This window comes from Lactuca virosa, chromosome 7 (genome assembly GCF_052849685.1).
Source record: "Lactuca virosa cultivar CGN04683 chromosome 7, Lactuca_virosa_CGN04683_v6, whole genome shotgun sequence".
In the NCBI taxonomy this organism is placed as follows: Eukaryota; Viridiplantae; Streptophyta; class Magnoliopsida; order Asterales; family Asteraceae; genus Lactuca; species Lactuca virosa.
The window spans coordinates 185138868-185156919 of NC_136432.1; the positions used below are offsets into that span (position 1 = coordinate 185138868).

The following is an 18052-nucleotide window of genomic DNA, read 5'->3' on the forward strand; positions in this document are numbered from 1 at the left end:
TTACTTCATTTTCCCTAGCTTTCTCATACTTGATTACATAAGAAATCATGAAATTGTTATCTTAGATTAATTAATTTCTCCTGATTTTCTCCCTTATACAATAATTTTGTTTGTTATCAGGGTTTTAATAGTTTTTCTTAGATATGTACCTTTTTACAAAAATATTTTGACCATGTCACTGATTTACAATCTGCAATTGGAGTCTTTGTTCAGATCATTCATCTACAATTTCCAATTACTGTTGTTATTAAGACTTAAGAGCATTTATCTCTTATACAACTACTGCTAATTTTCTCCCTGGTTGCAATTAGACATAAGACTTATGATTTTGGGATAAATAATGTTGGTAAGATAAGTATTCACATCATGTTAAAGTATCTTATCTACCAAGAGGATGATCAGTACATTCATTTTTCTGATAGCTATTGTAAGTAACGTCAAGTTTAAAAATAACAAGCTTACTAAGGTTTGTAGGAGATGGAGAAGAAATTGTGTTACCTCTCATTATAAAAACTAGTTAGTTGAGATGAAGTGTGTTTGGATGATGTTGACTTTATTTCAGAATAGCTAGAGCCTTTTTATTAAACCTTACCTATGCTTCTTGTGGTCTTATGGTCTGACAATGGTTAAACATATTCTGTCATTCATCTATTAGAAGTAAGAAATTGTTTACATGATATCAACTAATGTTTTTATCTTTCAGCTTTGTTTATTAAGACGATGATGGATGCGTGATTGAAGTTACTTTGTTACTTTTAGGATTCCTAGGATTTTCAATGTACCATGGTGTACGGAAATTGTTTCATGGCTCATTAATTTCTTGAAAAATGTTTTTTTTTTTTGCAGGATTTTGTAAACTTTGATGATGGCAATGTACGACGCATGTTATAATGTATATGCTTTCCCTTGTTTGTGAATCTTGTATTTTATGTTGAATATTTATTGTTTTGTTTTGCAAGTTTAGGAATGGCCAAGACAAGGAGTATGAGTAGAAACCAGAATCATGATGATGCACCTACCAATAAGAGATTTTATGCCAAGGGCTATTCAGCAGCAGTTGGTCAGATGTTAACCATGATGTGCTTTTTTTGATTATGATGCAACTGGGGATTGTTGATTTTGTTTGGTTTAGTGGAGTTTGCAAGTCATGGAGATCACTCGCACTCTCTAACTGGAAGATGTTTATGGCATCCAGACTCCCTGTTTCTATACGAATCACTTATCGACCTTATAAGAAGAAAGAGTGCTTCTTAGAGGACTTTGAAGGAAGAAAGTTGAAAACTCTCCTTCCCCATTCTGGTGGCAGGGAGTTTGTTGGATTAAGTCGTGGTTACTTGGTCTTTTTTGGAAGGAAAACTTGTGATTTCTGGCTTGTAAATCCTATCACAAGGCATGAACTTCATTTTCCTGCTCACCCCTTCTCTAGATATTTCCGGCCAACACGCTTGAAGGTTATCCTTGTCTTTTCCCCTTGGGTAGTATCTGAGTGGGTGCTTGTGGTTTCAGCAAGATACTCTCATTCAATATGGTTTTCTGTATCTGGTAGTGGATCGTGGATCCGCTCCAATACTTCTTCTCAAATATATGATCTACATTTCTTCAAGGAGAAGATATATGTCTTAACCAGAAGCTGTTTTTATGAATTTGAACTCTATCCAATGCCTGAATTTATTTTACTCCAAACCAAGAATTTACCACGTTTATACTTGACTGGGGAGTTTGTAAGTACGGCTGCAAACTTGTATCTGATGCATTGCCCATCAAGCGATTCGGTTTTGGTCCAGCTAGATTTTGATGACAGGAAGTGGGTGAGCTGTGAAAAGATTGAAGAATATGCTGCTGTTAAACTTGGGATGTGGGCTGATATTCGGTCAAAGTGGTACCTTCTGCATGATTGTTTAAATGTTAATCTCATACACAACGAGCCATAGACGTATGTATGATAAGTCAAACTTGATTTGGATTTGAAACATTTCAATATTTTGTGATCCGATGGTGGATTTGAATTTTGTAGTTTATTGTTTAAACATTTTGGTTGTCAGTCGCGTTTTGCTTGAGTTGGCATTAACTTTACGAGTATTATCTTATTTTCATGTGATTTTTCTCTTTTGCTTTTGTATGTGTGGCTAATGCATGATTGTTAGGTTTTTGCGATTAAAAGTTAGAAGCATTACATGAATGGATACATACATACCGCGAGGCTATGTTTAACAAAGGTGGGTCACTTGACCCTCCTATTTTTTTTTTAACAAGTTTTATAGAAATAAAAATTATTAACTACCCTAAATCTTTTAAGTGAACTACCTTAATGTTATTGAAAAAAAAAGTATAAATCAAGATTTTCAAAGCTCATATTTTATATTTTAATAGCCAAAATAACTAATTCATTCTAATAAAAATAGCTCTAAATTTAAATAAAAATATCATTTGACAATTAGCAAATGTCATTTTCTTCACTTGTTAGAGATAAAACATTCACTTGTTAGAGATAAAACATTCACCACGTCACTATGTATTGATTATTTTACTATTGTCTCATTGTTATTATAATTTTGTATGACGGTATGCCGTAGGAGAGGTTCATAGGCTAGTAACATCTAATCTTGTCAACTTGATTTATTTAGTGTTTTTTCATTAGGCATTAGCATATAGATGGTTTTTTTTTCTTTTTTTTTTTGAAAATATAGCAAGATATAAGACCTCTTCGGGTACAATTGTTAAAACTTTGAGTCTTTTTTTTTCTTATATGACCCGACCCGAATTTGGACCAGCAACTAGTATTTTTTTTTTTTTCATTTTTTATCAGTTTCATTTAAGGGGGTGTTTGGGATTGTTTTTTAGCCTAAAAAGTCCTTTTCAACAAAATGACTTTTTGTCTTATAGCTTTTTGCAAAAGAAGGTTTTAAAATGTGTTTGGATTATCTTTTGAGGGAGCAAAAGCTAAAAAACTAAAAGTCACAAAAAGTCACAATTTCTAGCTTTTAAAATCACTCATTTTTCTTCTTGCCAAAAGTCATTCTAAAAGCACTTTTAGAATTGTCAAACACCTTTTCAAGCTTTTAACTTTTTGGAAAAGCTAAAAATTCAAAAAGTCCTTTTGAAAAGTAATCCCAAACACCCTCTAAATAGTGAACCATGTGGCTTTACGATCTAGACTCGCCACTACTTTCAAAAGTCTAAGGTTTCCTTATCCACATGTACAAAAATCTTCAACCTAAATTTGGTATACAACCCCTGAAGTACCATCTAGCACCACCGTGCACCAGCACTACCTACGTACAATTACATCTCTAGTGAGCACCACTAAACATGCACAAAAACAAAAGTAAGTTGAAGTAGGAATCTCATACCATTTAAACGGATCAGACCTTGGACTTTAGAACACATATTCCATGATCTAATCCATTTCTTCTTAGCATTTTCATCACCAAGTCAGCAATGAAACTATCAAGGTAAGCTTTACCATGGTCGAACAAGACATTGTTGCAACCTCATCCACAATTCCAAGCCCTAAATCGCTACCAAAATATGCATTGTACCTAAATGTTATATATAACTTATCGGTAAACAAATGTTAATACATCTCTCTTATGACTAAGATATTGTTAGTGTGTTGTTATTATGTCAAATAAGATGCAACTATGTTGTTATGGATTACATAACTCTGTTAATGGTAAAAAATTAAGCATGTTGCTATTGTATGTAAATCTATGAAAGTAAATGCTAATACGGGTAAAAAATAGGTATATCGCCTATATTTGTAAAAGGAGTAAAGTACGTAATGTGTGGAAAATAGTGAAACAAGTGGTTGACTTGATTAAGTGTGAAATGCTAATCGGGATATTAAGTAACAATATAAAAAGGCGTCGGGGTTTAATTGAATGAAATTCAAATTTGAGGACCAATGTGTAATTTGTTGAAATGCAAAATTATAAATAGCTAATTTGAAAATTCAACCTCACAATTCTTTCGTATATTTCCAGTGATGAAGGCAGGTTAACATTAACATCGATATGCATCGGACTTGGATTGAGGAGAGAAACGAAGATATGGAAGACTACTCAGCAATTGGAAGTAAATAGGTCAGCAATCGACCTGTTTTTGTATCAGTGGTAATGCTTGATCTGGATCAGAGTACAGTAGTCGGTTGAGCAAGGTATGTTGAAAAGATATTATTGCGATGTTCTTTTTCTTTTCTTTTCTTTTTTTTTTCAAATTGATGATAAACTTATGGTAAATAGTTAACATATAACCAAAATCAAGCCTTGGAGTCAACCCAGAAGAGATCAGGTAATTTGTCAGATTTTGGGAGTTGTTTGTCATATGAATAATAGTTGATTTAATATAGAAATTGATGTTTATGAAACGAATCAAAGGCATTGTGGATTTTAATTAAGGCTCATGAAATTTTTTAAAACCATGAAAGAAAATGGATGACACACCTTCTTGGTACTGCATTCCCAGCTAGAACTTTATCAGACATGAGTACTGGGTGTGTGTTAATTCTACTGAAATCATTTTGACATATTTGTCAGTTGATGCATTTTGAGTTGGTATATCATCTTTAGCCTATAAATTGGTGGTTGGTAAGTTTGAACTTTGAGGTAGAAATTTGTGAGTTTGATGATATTTGGATGAATTAGTATCATTGTATATGTCAAAGTTTGTGGTTTGGTATTATGATAAATATAATTAAGTCTTTATTATAAATCGTTCTAGTTTTTAAACATTTTTCATTATAACTTAATCTAATTGTAAAAAATATTTATATTCTATACTAATAATAATATTTATCTTTTTTGGAAATCTTTCATTAAAACAAAACATTGGAATCTCATACTGTCATGGTATGAAGCAAGTAGCTTATGTGAGAGTCCATGATTATGCCAACATAAACTACTAAAAGTATAACTCGAAGAAATCCAATTGAAAGCAACACAGTCTTATGCTTAAAACACATATATTTAACAGTAAAATAGACTAAAATCCCTTGAAGTTCTTCTACACCTTCTCCTTTCCCTTTGAACGTGAAGCTATCACACCTCCTGAACCTGGTAATACATGCTAATTAAGGTTAGCTTTATGCTGGTGTAAGCTCATGGTTTTCTATATATATAGAAAGTAACTCATCAACAATCATAAGATGTGTATTCCAAAAAAAACATGGTTATTGTATTCGGTTAATCTTATGTAATGATTGCGTTAAAGTAAAAAAATAATAAAATAATAATAATAATAATAATTTAAAAAATAGCCCTTTTTTCAAAGTCATATTCTTTTCTGGATGAAATGCAAAAAGCACTTTCAATTTGGTTGAGGGTTGAGACCCCACGCACAACACAAATTATTGTCTTCAAAGTTGCTATGAAGGTGTAAGATTATTAAAGGAATTATGGTACCTTGGTTTCTCCATGTGCTATGAAGTGGCCTCCTTATCCATCTGTCCTTCCTCTTTGTGAACCGATCACGATACCTTTCATATAGAAAGTTCCCAATAAAAATCCCAAAAACCAATCCACTTCCAACTCCACAGGATACGAATATCCAATCAATTATTTCGTTTGGGAGTAGAGACTCAGACTCATACGTATTGCTTGTTGGGGGAAGCCTTGATGCCTTTGAACTTTGACATTCCTCGGATAAAGGTCTTCCACACAATTGTAGATTCCCCATGTAGGAGTCGTTCTCAAATGTAGCAAATTGATTCCCTTGTGGTATGCGTCCATCAAGATGGTTGAATGACACGTTGAAAATGGAAAGGATGTTGAGTTGCAACAAGTCTTGAGTGTTGAACACGACTCTTTGTATGGGAAACAAAAAGACTTTTATTAAGACACTTAAGAAGACCTTACACTTTGTGAGACTACTACACACTTTGCTCTCTTTGAGGCTTTCTTGGATGGTTTGGAGCAAATGAGCTCCACACCTATTTATAGGCCTCTTAGGAAGGTTCTAGATACTAGTATACACTTACTACCTACTAGATAACTCTAGAACTATCTAACATACTCTATATGCTTCCATATGTTTCTAGAATATTCTATCATGTTCTGGAGAGGTCAAGGTTGCTCCAGTGTCTTCTAGAATGATCCATAACCTTCCAGGGTCTTCCATGTCGTTCTAGAGTATTCTAGACTCTTCCGGTATATTCCGGAGTCTTCCATAGTCTTCCATAATGTTCTAGAATCTTCTAGAGCGTTCTAGAACAAGCTAAAGTCTTCTAGATAATATTTGTTCTATTGGGCTAGTGATGATCTTTAACACTCCCCCTCAGCACTAGCCCTCATTCTTCGTACCATGTTAAGCTGACAACGAAAACCTTCACATTTTCCAATACTCAGTCCTTTGGTGAACAAGTCTGCTATTTGGTCATCGGTCTTGATCTGTCGCATCTCAATTTCTTCCATCAAGACTTTCTCTCTGATAAAGTGATAATGCACTTCCACATGCTTTGTTCTAGCATGAAATACTGGATTTTCTGCCAGCCGAATTGCAGATTGGTTATCGCAGTGAAGTGGTACCGCATAGTCAACTTTTTGATGTAAGTCCTCCATTAGGAGTACCAACCATGTACTTTCTTGAGCTGCTACGGCCGCTGCTTTGTACTCCGCTTCTGTGGTTGACAATGATACGGTTGGTTGTCTTTTACTACACCATGATATTGGCCCCGACCCAAGCTTGAACACATACCCAGTGGTTGATCTTCGGGTATCATGGTCTCCTGCATAGTCAGCATCACAATATCCAACCAACTTGCAGTCTTCTCCTTTTTTATACAAGAGACCATAGTCAATTGTACCTTTGACATATCTTAAGATCCGTCGGGCAGCATCCAAATGAGGTTTCTTCGGATTTTGCATGTATCGACTCATAACTCCAACTGCATAAGCAATGTCAGGCCGAGATAAAGTTAGGTAGATAAGACTACCTACTAGTTGTCGATACATCGTTCCATCGTCCAACTCTTTTCCTTCATTAGCACATATCTTGGTATTTGGCTCTATTGGTGTTGATACTGGCTTACACTCCAACATGCCAAACTTTTGAAGTATATCTCTTGTATACTTTTGTTGGCAGAGGAACAACCCTTCCTTTGTACGATCAACTTCTAACCCCAAGAAGTGTTTAAGCTCCCCCAGCTCTTTCATTTGGAATCGCACCGATAGATTTTCTCTTGTTTGATGGATTTCTCTTTCGTCATCCCCGGTGATGATCAAGTCATCCACATAAACCAACACAATTGCCAACTTCCCTTCTTTTTCTTTGACGAACAGGCTTGAGTCTGCATGTGCAACTGAATAACCACTTCGGGTAAGAAATTCAGCAATCTTACCATACCAGGCTCTTGGTGCCTGCTTCAATCCGTAAAGAGCTTTTCTCAGCTTGCACACATGAGTGGGATTAACTGCATCCTCAAATCCCTTTGGTTGGTTCATGTAGATCTCCCGATCTAATTCTCCATGCAGGAAAGCATTCTTCACATCCATCTGCCATAATTTCCAGTCTTTACTAGCTGCAAGAGCTAGCAGCACCCGTACAGTAGTTATCTTCGCCACTGGACTAAATGTTTCATCATAGTCCAGTCCATATTGTTGTGAAAACCCTCGAGCCACCAAACGAGCCTTGTATCTTTCAATTGATCCATCTGTGCGTCGCTTTAATTTATAAACCCACTTGCAGGAAATGGGTTTTATATCTCTTGGTCTTGGTACCAGTTCCCACGTTTGATTCTGCTTTAAGGCTGTAACTTCTTCTTCCATTGCCTTCTGCCAAGCTTTATTCTTAATTGCTTCTTCATATGTCTCCGGCTCTTTAACACCGTCTTCTAAAATAGCCGCATTAGCATACTTGGGATTAGGCTTTCGGATTCTTTCCGTCCTTCGAAGTTGTGGAGGCGGCGTCTCCCTTTCACCGGCATTACTTGTTTGAGTTACTTCTTGCTCAATGACATCAGTGTCGCTCGGATCTTCAGGTGTATCAACACTTGACCAAATGTGTGCAGTTTGCTCCCCCATCTTTTGTTTTAAAACTTCTTCAATATTTTCCGAGTCTGGTAATACTTTCTTCTCTAAGGACCACCATGAAGATGCTTCATCGAACACTACATCTCTTGAAGTGTAGCATCTTCCGCTTGTTGGATCACAACACCTCCATCCTTTTCTTTGATTGTCATATCCAACAAATATACACCTGACTGCTTTCTTGTCAAACTTGCTACGTAAATGACTAGGTACAAATACGTAGCAGACACAACCAAATACTCGAAAGTAGCTAACAGTAGGTTTCATGTTCCATAGTGTCTCAAATGGTGAGATGAAACCTAACCTTGCTTGGGGAAGTTTATTGATCACATGGGCAGCAGTTCGCATTGCTTCAGCCCAAAATCTTCCTGGGACATTCTTCGCGTGTAGCATGCTTCGACAAATTTCTGCAAGATGTCGATTCTTTCTCTCAGCTACACCATTTTGTTGAGGTGTGTTGGCACATGTGAATTGATGACGTATACCACATTCTTTTAGATAGCTATTGAATTCTTCCGAGGTGTATTCTCCTCCATTGTCTGAGCGTAGACACCGAATCTTCTTTCTCACTTCTCCTTCGACCGTTGTCTTGAATTCTAGAAACTTTGAGAATGTTTCAGATTTTTCTTTCATGAAGAAAACCCACACATATCTCGAATAATCATCAATGAATGTCACCATGTACCGCATCCCGCTAATTGATGTCTGCTTGACTGGACCGAACACATCCGAGTGAATTAACTCTAGTGGCTTCTTTGCTCTAAAATTTGACTCCTTGTATGGTAATTGATGAGCTTTACCATACTGACATCCAGCACAAACAACATCTGTTTTAACTTCAAGTTGAGGTAAGCCACTGAGCATGGATTTCTCCATTATTACCTTCAACTTGTGATAACCAACATGTCCCAGCCGTGCATGCCATAGATCTGCTGTCTCGTTCTTACGAGTCTTATCTACATAGGCAGACTCTGCGGAGAGAACATAGACGGACTCCACTCTCCGTCCTTCCATTGTTGGCTTTTCTGATATTTTAAGATCTCGATAGACCTTCACATCTTGTGGGCCAAACAAGACGTAGTTTCCTGATGATGTTAGTTGCGATACCGATAACAAGTTCTTCTTCATACCTGGCACGTGATAGACATTATGTAGTGACACCATGTCAGATTTATTACCAGGCATGATCGTTGTTTTGCCAATCTGAGCAATTGGAAGTCGTGCATTGTTGGCTGTAAGTACCATGCGACTCCCTTTGTACTCCTTCACGTCTTGTAGTTTGTTCTGATCACCAGTCATGTGATTGGAGCATCCTGAATCAATGATCCAGTCATTCTCATAGTTGATACGCTCTCCCATCATTGCCATGAGCGCCAACTCGTTTTCTTCTATGGCGCATAATGCCTCAGCATCCCATTCATCCTCTATTTCCTTTTTGGAAGTTACGACATTGCTTTCCACAGACTTTTTCTTTGACCAACAATCTTTGGACATGTGGCCCCACTTTCCACAATTGTTGCAGTTGCCTTCGAACCTCCTCCCCCGAGAACTCTTATTGTCGGTCTTTTGAGATCTCCATGGTTGTGAGGTTCCTGGCTGACTCTTCCCTTTGTCAGCATTTTTGTATCCTTCTTTAGAAGGTGGCTTGAAATTCCTCCGACTTTTACTTGTGTAGAGTGTTTCTTCTTCACTCTTCAGCGTGATGCCTCCCATTTGCTTAGCCATAGCTTCTTGGCTGGCCAACAAATTCTCAAACTCTACAAGTGATGGTTGAACGGGCCATCCTTGTACAGCAGTAACGAAGCTTCTATATTCCGGCCTCAGTCCATGGATGATGATCCTCTTCATTCGAGCTTCTGTAATGACGGATTGCGGATCTAGTTCAGTAATCTCCCGACATATCGACTTGACCTTGTGGAAATATTGAGCAATCGTCATGTCACGTTGTGAGATTGATAATAGCTCGTTCTCCAAAAGTTGTAGTCTTGTATCATTCTTCTTTGAGAAAAGCATCACAAACGTGTCCCAAGCTTCTTTCGGTGTGTTCTCGTCCCGAATATGCTCCAACATCTCTTCTTCGATTGTGGTCTTCAAGGCAAACATTGCTTTGCCTGCTTTGATTTTCCATTTGCGTAGAGCGCCATTAACATCTTCCTCCGGAGGCGTGGTTTCGCTTCCGCCAACGACCTCCCATAGATCTTGTCCTTGTAAGTAGGACTTCATACATGTTTCCCATGTTTTGTAGTTGTTGTTGTTGAGTTTCTTGATTCCTCCGACGACTTGGAGATCACCCATCGTGTTGGCAGTACCTCGGTAATACCAAACAAGCTAGTTTCGACACTAAACTTGCAGAGTCACAAACTACTCACGATACAACGAGAATCACTCGTTCTCACTATCAAGAAACCTTGCTCTGATACCAGATTGTTGAACACGACTCTTTGTATGGGAAACAAAAAGACTTTTATTAAGACACTTAAGAAGACCTTACACTTTGTGAGACTACTACACACTTTGCTCTCTTTGAGGCTTTCTTGGATGGTTTGGAGCAAATGAGCTCCACACCTATTTATAGGCCTCTTAGGAAGGTTCTAGATACTAGTATACACTTACTACCTACTAGATAACTCTAGAACTATCTAACATACTCTATATGCTTCCATATGTTTCTAGAATATTCTATCATGTTCTGGAGAGGTCTAGGTTGCTCCAGTGTCTTCTAGAATGATCCATAACCTTCCAGGGTCTTCCATGTCGTTCTAGAGTATTCTAGACTCTTCCGGTATATTCCGGAGTCTTCCATAGTCTTCCATAATGTTCTAGAATCTTCTAGAGCGTTCTAGAACAAGCTAAAGTCTTCTAGATAATATTTGTTCTATTGGGCTAGTGATGATCTTTAACATTGAGGAATTTCTCCAGATAGATTGTTTCGGGAGAGATCCAACGCCACAAGATTCTTAAGGTACCCCAACGATGGCAAGACACCTCCAGTAAGATGGTTGTTGGAAAGATCGAGTGCTTGAAGGCCTCGAAGATCTTTGAGTGATAGAGGGATTTCTCCCTCAAAATGGTTACAAGAGAGATCAATAGCCGTGAATATGTTTAGGATATGTTGGTGCTCTGTTCTGGAAGCTTTGTGTATTATTGTCATTGTGTATGGCTTCGTGGACGTGAACGATTCAATAGATTCAACATCATAAACGGATTTCATGGAATTCCATGTTTGGAAGTACTTTTGGTGCAACTGACCATTAAAGTTATTGTTAGAGAGGCCTATGATCCGCAACTTAGGGAATTGTGACCAAACAGTCGTCGAAGATTGAATTGGACCATAAAATTTGTTAGACCGCAACATGAGAATTTGCAGGTTGGGAAGATTTCCCAACCAAGAAGGAAAGACGTCATGGAAAGAGTTATCTTCAAGAGAGAGAAACTCTAAATTGGTACAATTTGTCAATGATCTTGGTAGCTGACCCGTAAATTGATTTTTGCTCAAATCAATATATTCCAACAGACTTCCATGCATAAACACATTCATCAGTACGCCATGAAAGTTATTTTTGTTCAGATCCAAAAGCACCAACGAATTGGTTAATACCAACACATGGAGGAAGAATTCCACTCATGTTGTTAGACGCCAAAAGTAATGCTCGAAGAGATTTCACTTCACATATCAATGGTGGTATTTCTCCAGTCATATTGTTATTTGAGGCGTCATAAGAAACTGTGGTTTGAGGTGGAATTGGTAAATGCCCCTGGACCTGATTATTATTTATGGAAAATCCTTCCAAACGTCTCCATGGGAGAAATTGAGGATGCTGATGAAAGCCAGCGATGGAGTTGTATGAAAGATCAATCACCTGTAATGTTTCTTTGCTGTTGTTCCAGATCCACACGGGTACCATGCCATCAATCTTGTTGCTGTCAAGAAATAAGGCTTCCATTTTATTTTGGAAACGCAAAAAGGTAGGGAATTCCTTCAAGTTACATGTCGACAGTCCTAGGATTTTGAGTTCTGGTAAGGTGCTACTGGTGTGGTTGTTGGTGGCCACTAATGATATCATGTTATGACCTAAGACGAGAGTTTCAAGCTTGTTGAGTCCTAGGAACATGTCTAAGATGACACTCCCACTGAAATTATTGTATTCAAAATCAAGAAATTGAAGACTTTTCAAGTTGGAAAATGAGCTTGAAATTGGTCCTTGCAGTTGATTTCGTTGAAGGTCTAACTGTGATAGTTGGGTGAGGTTGAAAAGCCAGGTTGGTATATGACCAGTAAAAGAATTTCTTCCCATTGCCACCTTACTAAGTTTGGTTAGGTTTGCAAGAAAGGCTGGTATTTCACCGATTATGTCCATATCGTATACAAGCAGTTCATTAAGTTCAGCCATCATGCCAAGCCAGTTGGGCAAGACTCCCTTATCAAATCTGTTATCACTCAGCTCTAAACGAATGAGTTTCGAAAGACTTTCCAATGAAGGAACAAATCATGTGAACTTATTATTACCAAGAGACAAGTAAGTGAGTTTTTTCATGTTGGAGAGTGAACCTGGAATGGGCCCTGAGAAAGAGCAATTGGTAAGGCACAAGACTGTTAAATTTTTTGGATTGCTTATGGATTCTGGAACAATCCCAGAGAAACTTGTATAACGTAGATTCACAAGTTCAAGTGAGCTACTGTTACGAAATTCACCAAAGGCACCTGTGAGGTTTGTATTGAATGACAAATCAAGAATTTTCAACTTGTGTAGCTGAAAAATGGTTGCAGGGAATTCATCTAGAAGCAAACAGTTTTGTAGCCTGATTGACCTTAGAGAAGAAAAGTTTGCCAAGAAATGAGGTACAGAAGAACTAATGTCAACACCTGAGAGATGGAGTTCTTCAAGTCCTGTTAAGTTTTGCACTAGGTTCTTGAAGCCACTAGGATTGTGAAGATTTAGTGAATTCCCTGATAGATCTAAAGACGACAACTGCATCAACCTTGAGATCTCATTCGGGACATGACCACTAAACCCAGAATAAGAGAGATTGAGGCTTCTTAATTGATTTAGATGACCAATCTCAGATGGGATTTGAGAATCAACAAAGTTGTTAATGGCAAGGTTTAGGCTTTGAAGATGAACAAGGCTGAAGAGGGTGCTGGTAGAATTGATATGCCCACAAAGAGAGCATCCGCTCAAGTCAAGGCCGATCACATGACCATACTCATGGTCATTGCTACACTCCACCCCATACCATGAACAACAATCAAAACGAGCATTTGATCCATTACTGGTGGGCTTCCAGGAGTGGAATGTTTGAAACCAACTAGCACCACAAAGCGTTTCGTCATCTTGATGAATTAAGCTTTGCTTAAACTGAAACAAGGCTGAGCATTCATCATCATGTTTATGGAGTCTTGAATAAATTGACAAGTTCCTAAGAATTCAAGGGCCATAAATGAAACTTGTAAATTAAAACAATTGAATATTGAATTGGACGCACTATCAATTGTTTAATAATATTGAAGTGGACGGCGGCTCTATTTTGGACGGCTAAAGAAATCAACGCATTCTTTTTTCAAACTTTGCGGCATATATATATTCTAGTCAAATATAGCGGCAATTTGTGTAAACAAAAGAAAAAGGCTTACGGCTCTCTCCTATATATATATATATATATATATATATATATATATATATATATATATATATATATATATATATATATATATTAATTGTAAGAAGAGCGATGTAGCGTAGAACAACAAAAGTGCTGAGTGATATTACCATTTGTAATCTTATAGTGAGTTAATATAAAATCTAGTTGCGCCCGTGGACGTAGGATTTACACCGAATCCGAACCACGTAAAATCCTTGTGTTCCTTCTTGCTTTATTTTCTCGTTTCGTTTGTGTGTGTGATAGTGTGTTTCCGCTGCGTGTACCCGGTCTCAATTCCTAACAACTGGTATCAGAGCCTGGTTAGCAAGGTTTGGAGGGTACGATCGTTTTTTTTATCACGCACGAGTGTACCTGATTTGTCTCTTGTTTGTCATAATAGCTGAAGACAAGGTTGTAATCGAAAAGTTCAACGGTTCTGATTTTAGCTGGTGGAAAATGCAATTAGAAGCATTGCTATGTCAGAAAGACTTGGACGTGGTACTCGGAGACAAACCGGAGAAAATGGAAAAAGCTGTTGAAGATGCGTGGAACTCAAAGGACAAGAAAGCCAAGGCGGTTATTACATTGTCGTTGACGAAGAGCGTTGCTTTCAACATCATGAATGAAACCACGGCGCGTGGTATGATGGAGGCTCTGTCAAATATGTATGAGAAACCATCGGCGGCTAACAAGGTGTTCTTGATGAGGGAGTTGTTTACTACAAGGATGAATGAGGAAGGCTCAGTTACGGTTCACATTAACAATCTAAATTCAATTCTGTCCAGATTATCATCTGTGGGAATTAAATTTGATAACGAGACTCAAGCATCACTGCTACTAGCTTCTCTACCTGATAGCTGGTCCGGAACAGTTACTGCTGTTACGAGTTCCGTGGGGACCAGTGGTATGACTTTTGAAGGGGTTAGAGATTTGGTTCTAGGCGAGGATATCAGACGCAAGAATCAAGGTGGATCTTCTTCTTCTGAGTTATTAAATATCGGAAGAGGGAGAGGGAATAGCAGGAATAGTGGAAGCAGTGGGAGTCGGGGAAGAAGTTCATCTAGAACTAGGAAGAATGTGAAGTGCTGGAACTGCCAGGAGGTGGGACATGTTAAGAGTCAATGTCCAAAGAAAGAATTAAACATTGCCGCTGATGAGAGTGTGTCTGAGGATGATGCATTGTTACTCAGTATGGAAAGTTATGTAGACTCTTGGGTCATGGATTCAGGGGCTTCGTTTCACGCCATGGACAACGGGGAAACGATAGTGAATCTAAAAGAAGGAGATTTTGGAAAGGTACGTTTGGCAAATGACGAGATGCTTCAGGTAACGGGCATGGGAGATATTGATTTGGTTACTTCATTGGGAACTACATGGAGCCTGAAGGATGTCAGGGTGATTCCGGAGCTGAAGAAGAAATTGATTTCTGTTGGTCAGCTGGATAAACAAGGACTGGAAGTAAGGTTTGGTAGTGGTAAATGGAGGGTGGTCAATGGTGATCTGGTGATTGCTCGTGGTATGAAGTGTGGGTCATTGTATATGGTTGAGGTACCTGCTGAGGGAAGTATGACCGTCCCTGTTAAACAAGACAAAATCTGGTTCGCTAAATCTACGGCTAAGAGAGTTCATTTTGCAAACATGAATTCTGGAGCCAAAGAGATGTTAGCTGAATGAGTTCGAAAGTCTAAACCATTCAGGGGATTCTGTGACAGTGGGAGCACGGGACGTGTTTCGGGTACAGTTACAAAGAGCCGTTGGGTTTTGAAGATTAAGACTGAAAAATTCTCTCCTGTTGAATGTTTGCAAAGTTGGGAGAGTGTTAGTGGTCCTCAGTGTATCTCTGGATCTGGTGGAGTGTCCAAACCGGTTGAGACAGAGGATGAGTTGGTGGCGGGATTAGCCACGGCTGAGTTGGAGCTAGTGGGAGCTTCAACTGGCCCTTCTAGTAATTGATGATGAGGGGCGGCTGCAACTAGAGAAATCAGACTAAGTTTTAGCTTGTTCTTTGGAACTGGAAGCCTAAAAGGACTTGGTTGTTTTTTAAGATTACTGGAGTAATTGAGAGTTGAATGGCGGAGAAAAACTAAAGTTGTTCAAGCCTCCAAGTGGGAGATTGTTAAGATTTATGGAGTCTTGAATAAATTGACAAGTTCCTAAGAATTCAAGGGCCATAAATGAAACTTGTAAATTAAAACAATTGAATATTGAATTGGACGCACTATCAATTGTTTAATAATATTGAAGTGGACGGCGGCTCTATTTTGGACGGCTAAAGAAATCAACGCATTCTTTTTTCAAACTTTGCGGCATATATATATTCTAGTCAAATATAGCGGCAATTTGTGTAAACAAAAGAAAAAGGCTTACGGCTCTCTCCTATATATATATATGAATTGTAAGAAGAGCGATGTAGCGTAGAACAACAAAAGTGCTGAGTGATATTACCATTTGTAATCTTATAGTGAGTTAATATAAAATCTAGTTGCGCCCGTGGACGTAGGATTTACACCGAATCCGAACCACGTAAAATCCTTGTGTTCCTTCTTGCTTTATTTTCTCGTTTCGTTTGTGTGTGTGATAGTGTGTTTCCGCTGCGTGTACCCGGTCTCAATTCCTAACATAGGGATGATCCAATGCAGGTGAGTGTGAACAAAAAGTATAAAAGGGAGATGGTTTGCAACAAGTTGAAGTCATGATTCATATATGGAGCCATGAAAGAAAGGTTTGATACTTCAGTTGTTTGTGGATGTGTAATATTCAATGTTCAATGTTCATTATATATAGATGATCTCCAAGTTAATTTTTACCTTCCACCATACCTAGATAAGATGTCACATGGCTTTGAGCAAATTAAGGAGAACGTGAATATGTATCTGAAGAGTCAACTAACAGAGCCAAAGAAAAAAAAATACCACCAGAAGAGAAAATTTTGTAGCAAAATACAACGAAAAAAACTTCGTTTATTTGCGTATTAATAATCAAAAATTAAATTATTAAATGACCTGAATTACTATTGTCTTTTTCTGAAATTAATACAAGTTGGAATGTTAAAGACAACCGGTTATTCTTGTTATGTTTTTAAAAAATTTAGTATATATACTTTTACCTTTAGTTGGTCTTCGGTTTTGATTTTCATAACCTTCTGTCATTTGATGACTGCATCAAAAAAATTAGAAACTTGATATGTGGAAAGTGGAAAGTAGAAGCTCAGGGTTCGATCTTTTTCGTATTTCTATGAAGTGTTATCCAGATAAATGATTTTGTTTGGATGAAGTGTTCTAGCTATAAAGAATTTATTTCTTTTTTTAACTAAATAAAATATCTAAATGATGGTAAATGATCGTTTTTTCTTCTGTCTAAATTTGTGCTAAATAAAAAAAACTAAGTATCTTTGTGAAAAATGTTATGAATGTAAATTTTAGAGTAAATTACAGTTTCGGTCATTAGACACTTGTTTAGTCCAAGTTTTGAAAATTTGGTATGGATAATCCTCATGTTTATCATTTTCTTGTTTTTAGCATTACAATTTAATTCCATGTATGTATAGCATATTTTTTGAACGACTAATTCACACTCCTAATCTACTTCTAAATCTAGATCAGTTGAACCCTGATCAAACTATTGTGTTGAGGGATCCTTTCCAACAACTCCTTATATCACTACCGTCATATGCTATTTGGTGATATATAAGATAATTCCAAAGTTGTAGCAAAAATGAAGGGTTTTTCCAAAGTTGTAGCAAAAATGAAGGGCTTTTGTATTAATTTGCACATGTTATTATCATATTAAATAGATCTTAAATCATATTTCCACTCAAACAGTTTATATTTTTTTGATGAGATGAAGAATCAAATACAACAACAAAACCTTTGACACCTTAAAGACGGATGATTAATGTTTACTCAGACACAAACTTCTAAACGACCTTGCATATGATTGTAGATTGTATAGTTGGTTGTTCTTTTACAAAACATCTTGGAAAAAATTATGGTATGTATGATTATAATAATGTCCAAAATCATTTGTATTATGATATTTTATGCAAATCAAATCCTAGGAATTCGTCCCCGTGTTGTGTTTTCTAGTCCAATAATCTGCATACATGTCATTATCATTTTTTTCTGGAACAACGACAATATTATTCTACATGATGTTATTATCATAGATAACCTACTATGCAGGTTACATATCCCCATTCTATTGGAACTTTGAAAACCAACAAAGACTCGACTTTTGATCATGGAAAAGTTTAAATAATGACAACAATGGTGTATATCTTTACATATTTGTTTGACAACATTGTTGGAAATTTGTATTTGAAGTGGTATAATGACAAGAATATTGGAAAATATCAACTTTACATGGAAGTTTTTAAATAATGACACAGTGTA

The 18052-nt window shown here is 37.2% G+C and overlaps 1 protein-coding gene, 1 long non-coding RNA gene and 1 pseudogene across 4 annotated transcripts; 2 read left to right on the forward strand and 1 right to left on the reverse strand.

The window, feature by feature from the left end:
• The first annotated feature begins 1097 nt into the window (after positions 1 to 1097).
• LOC145127380 (uncharacterized) lies at positions 1098 to 1931 on the forward strand. The gene has a single exon (XM_079062594.1). It carries the CDS (start codon positions 1098 to 1100, stop codon positions 1929 to 1931), a length of 834 nt encoding a protein of 277 aa, XP_078918720.1.
• Positions 1932 to 3982: 2051 nt separating this feature from the next.
• On the forward strand, positions 3983 to 16474 carry LOC145125836 (uncharacterized). Of its 2 annotated transcripts, XR_013716169.1 has the most exons (3): positions 3983 to 4156; positions 4242 to 4290; positions 16301 to 16474. It is a non-coding gene; the product is annotated as an uncharacterized LOC145125836 (long non-coding RNA). The 2 variants fall into 2 exon arrangements; XR_013716168.1 differs by having other exon boundaries at positions 3983 to 4290.
• LOC145124981 (receptor-like protein 6) lies at positions 4883 to 13071 on the reverse strand (annotated as a pseudogene). The gene is made up of 3 exons (XR_013715750.1): positions 10923 to 13071; positions 5400 to 5780; positions 4883 to 5051 (listed from the first exon to the last, which is right to left on the reverse strand). The product of XR_013715750.1 is annotated as a receptor-like protein 6 (transcript).
• Positions 16475 to 18052: the final 1578 nt, after the last annotated feature.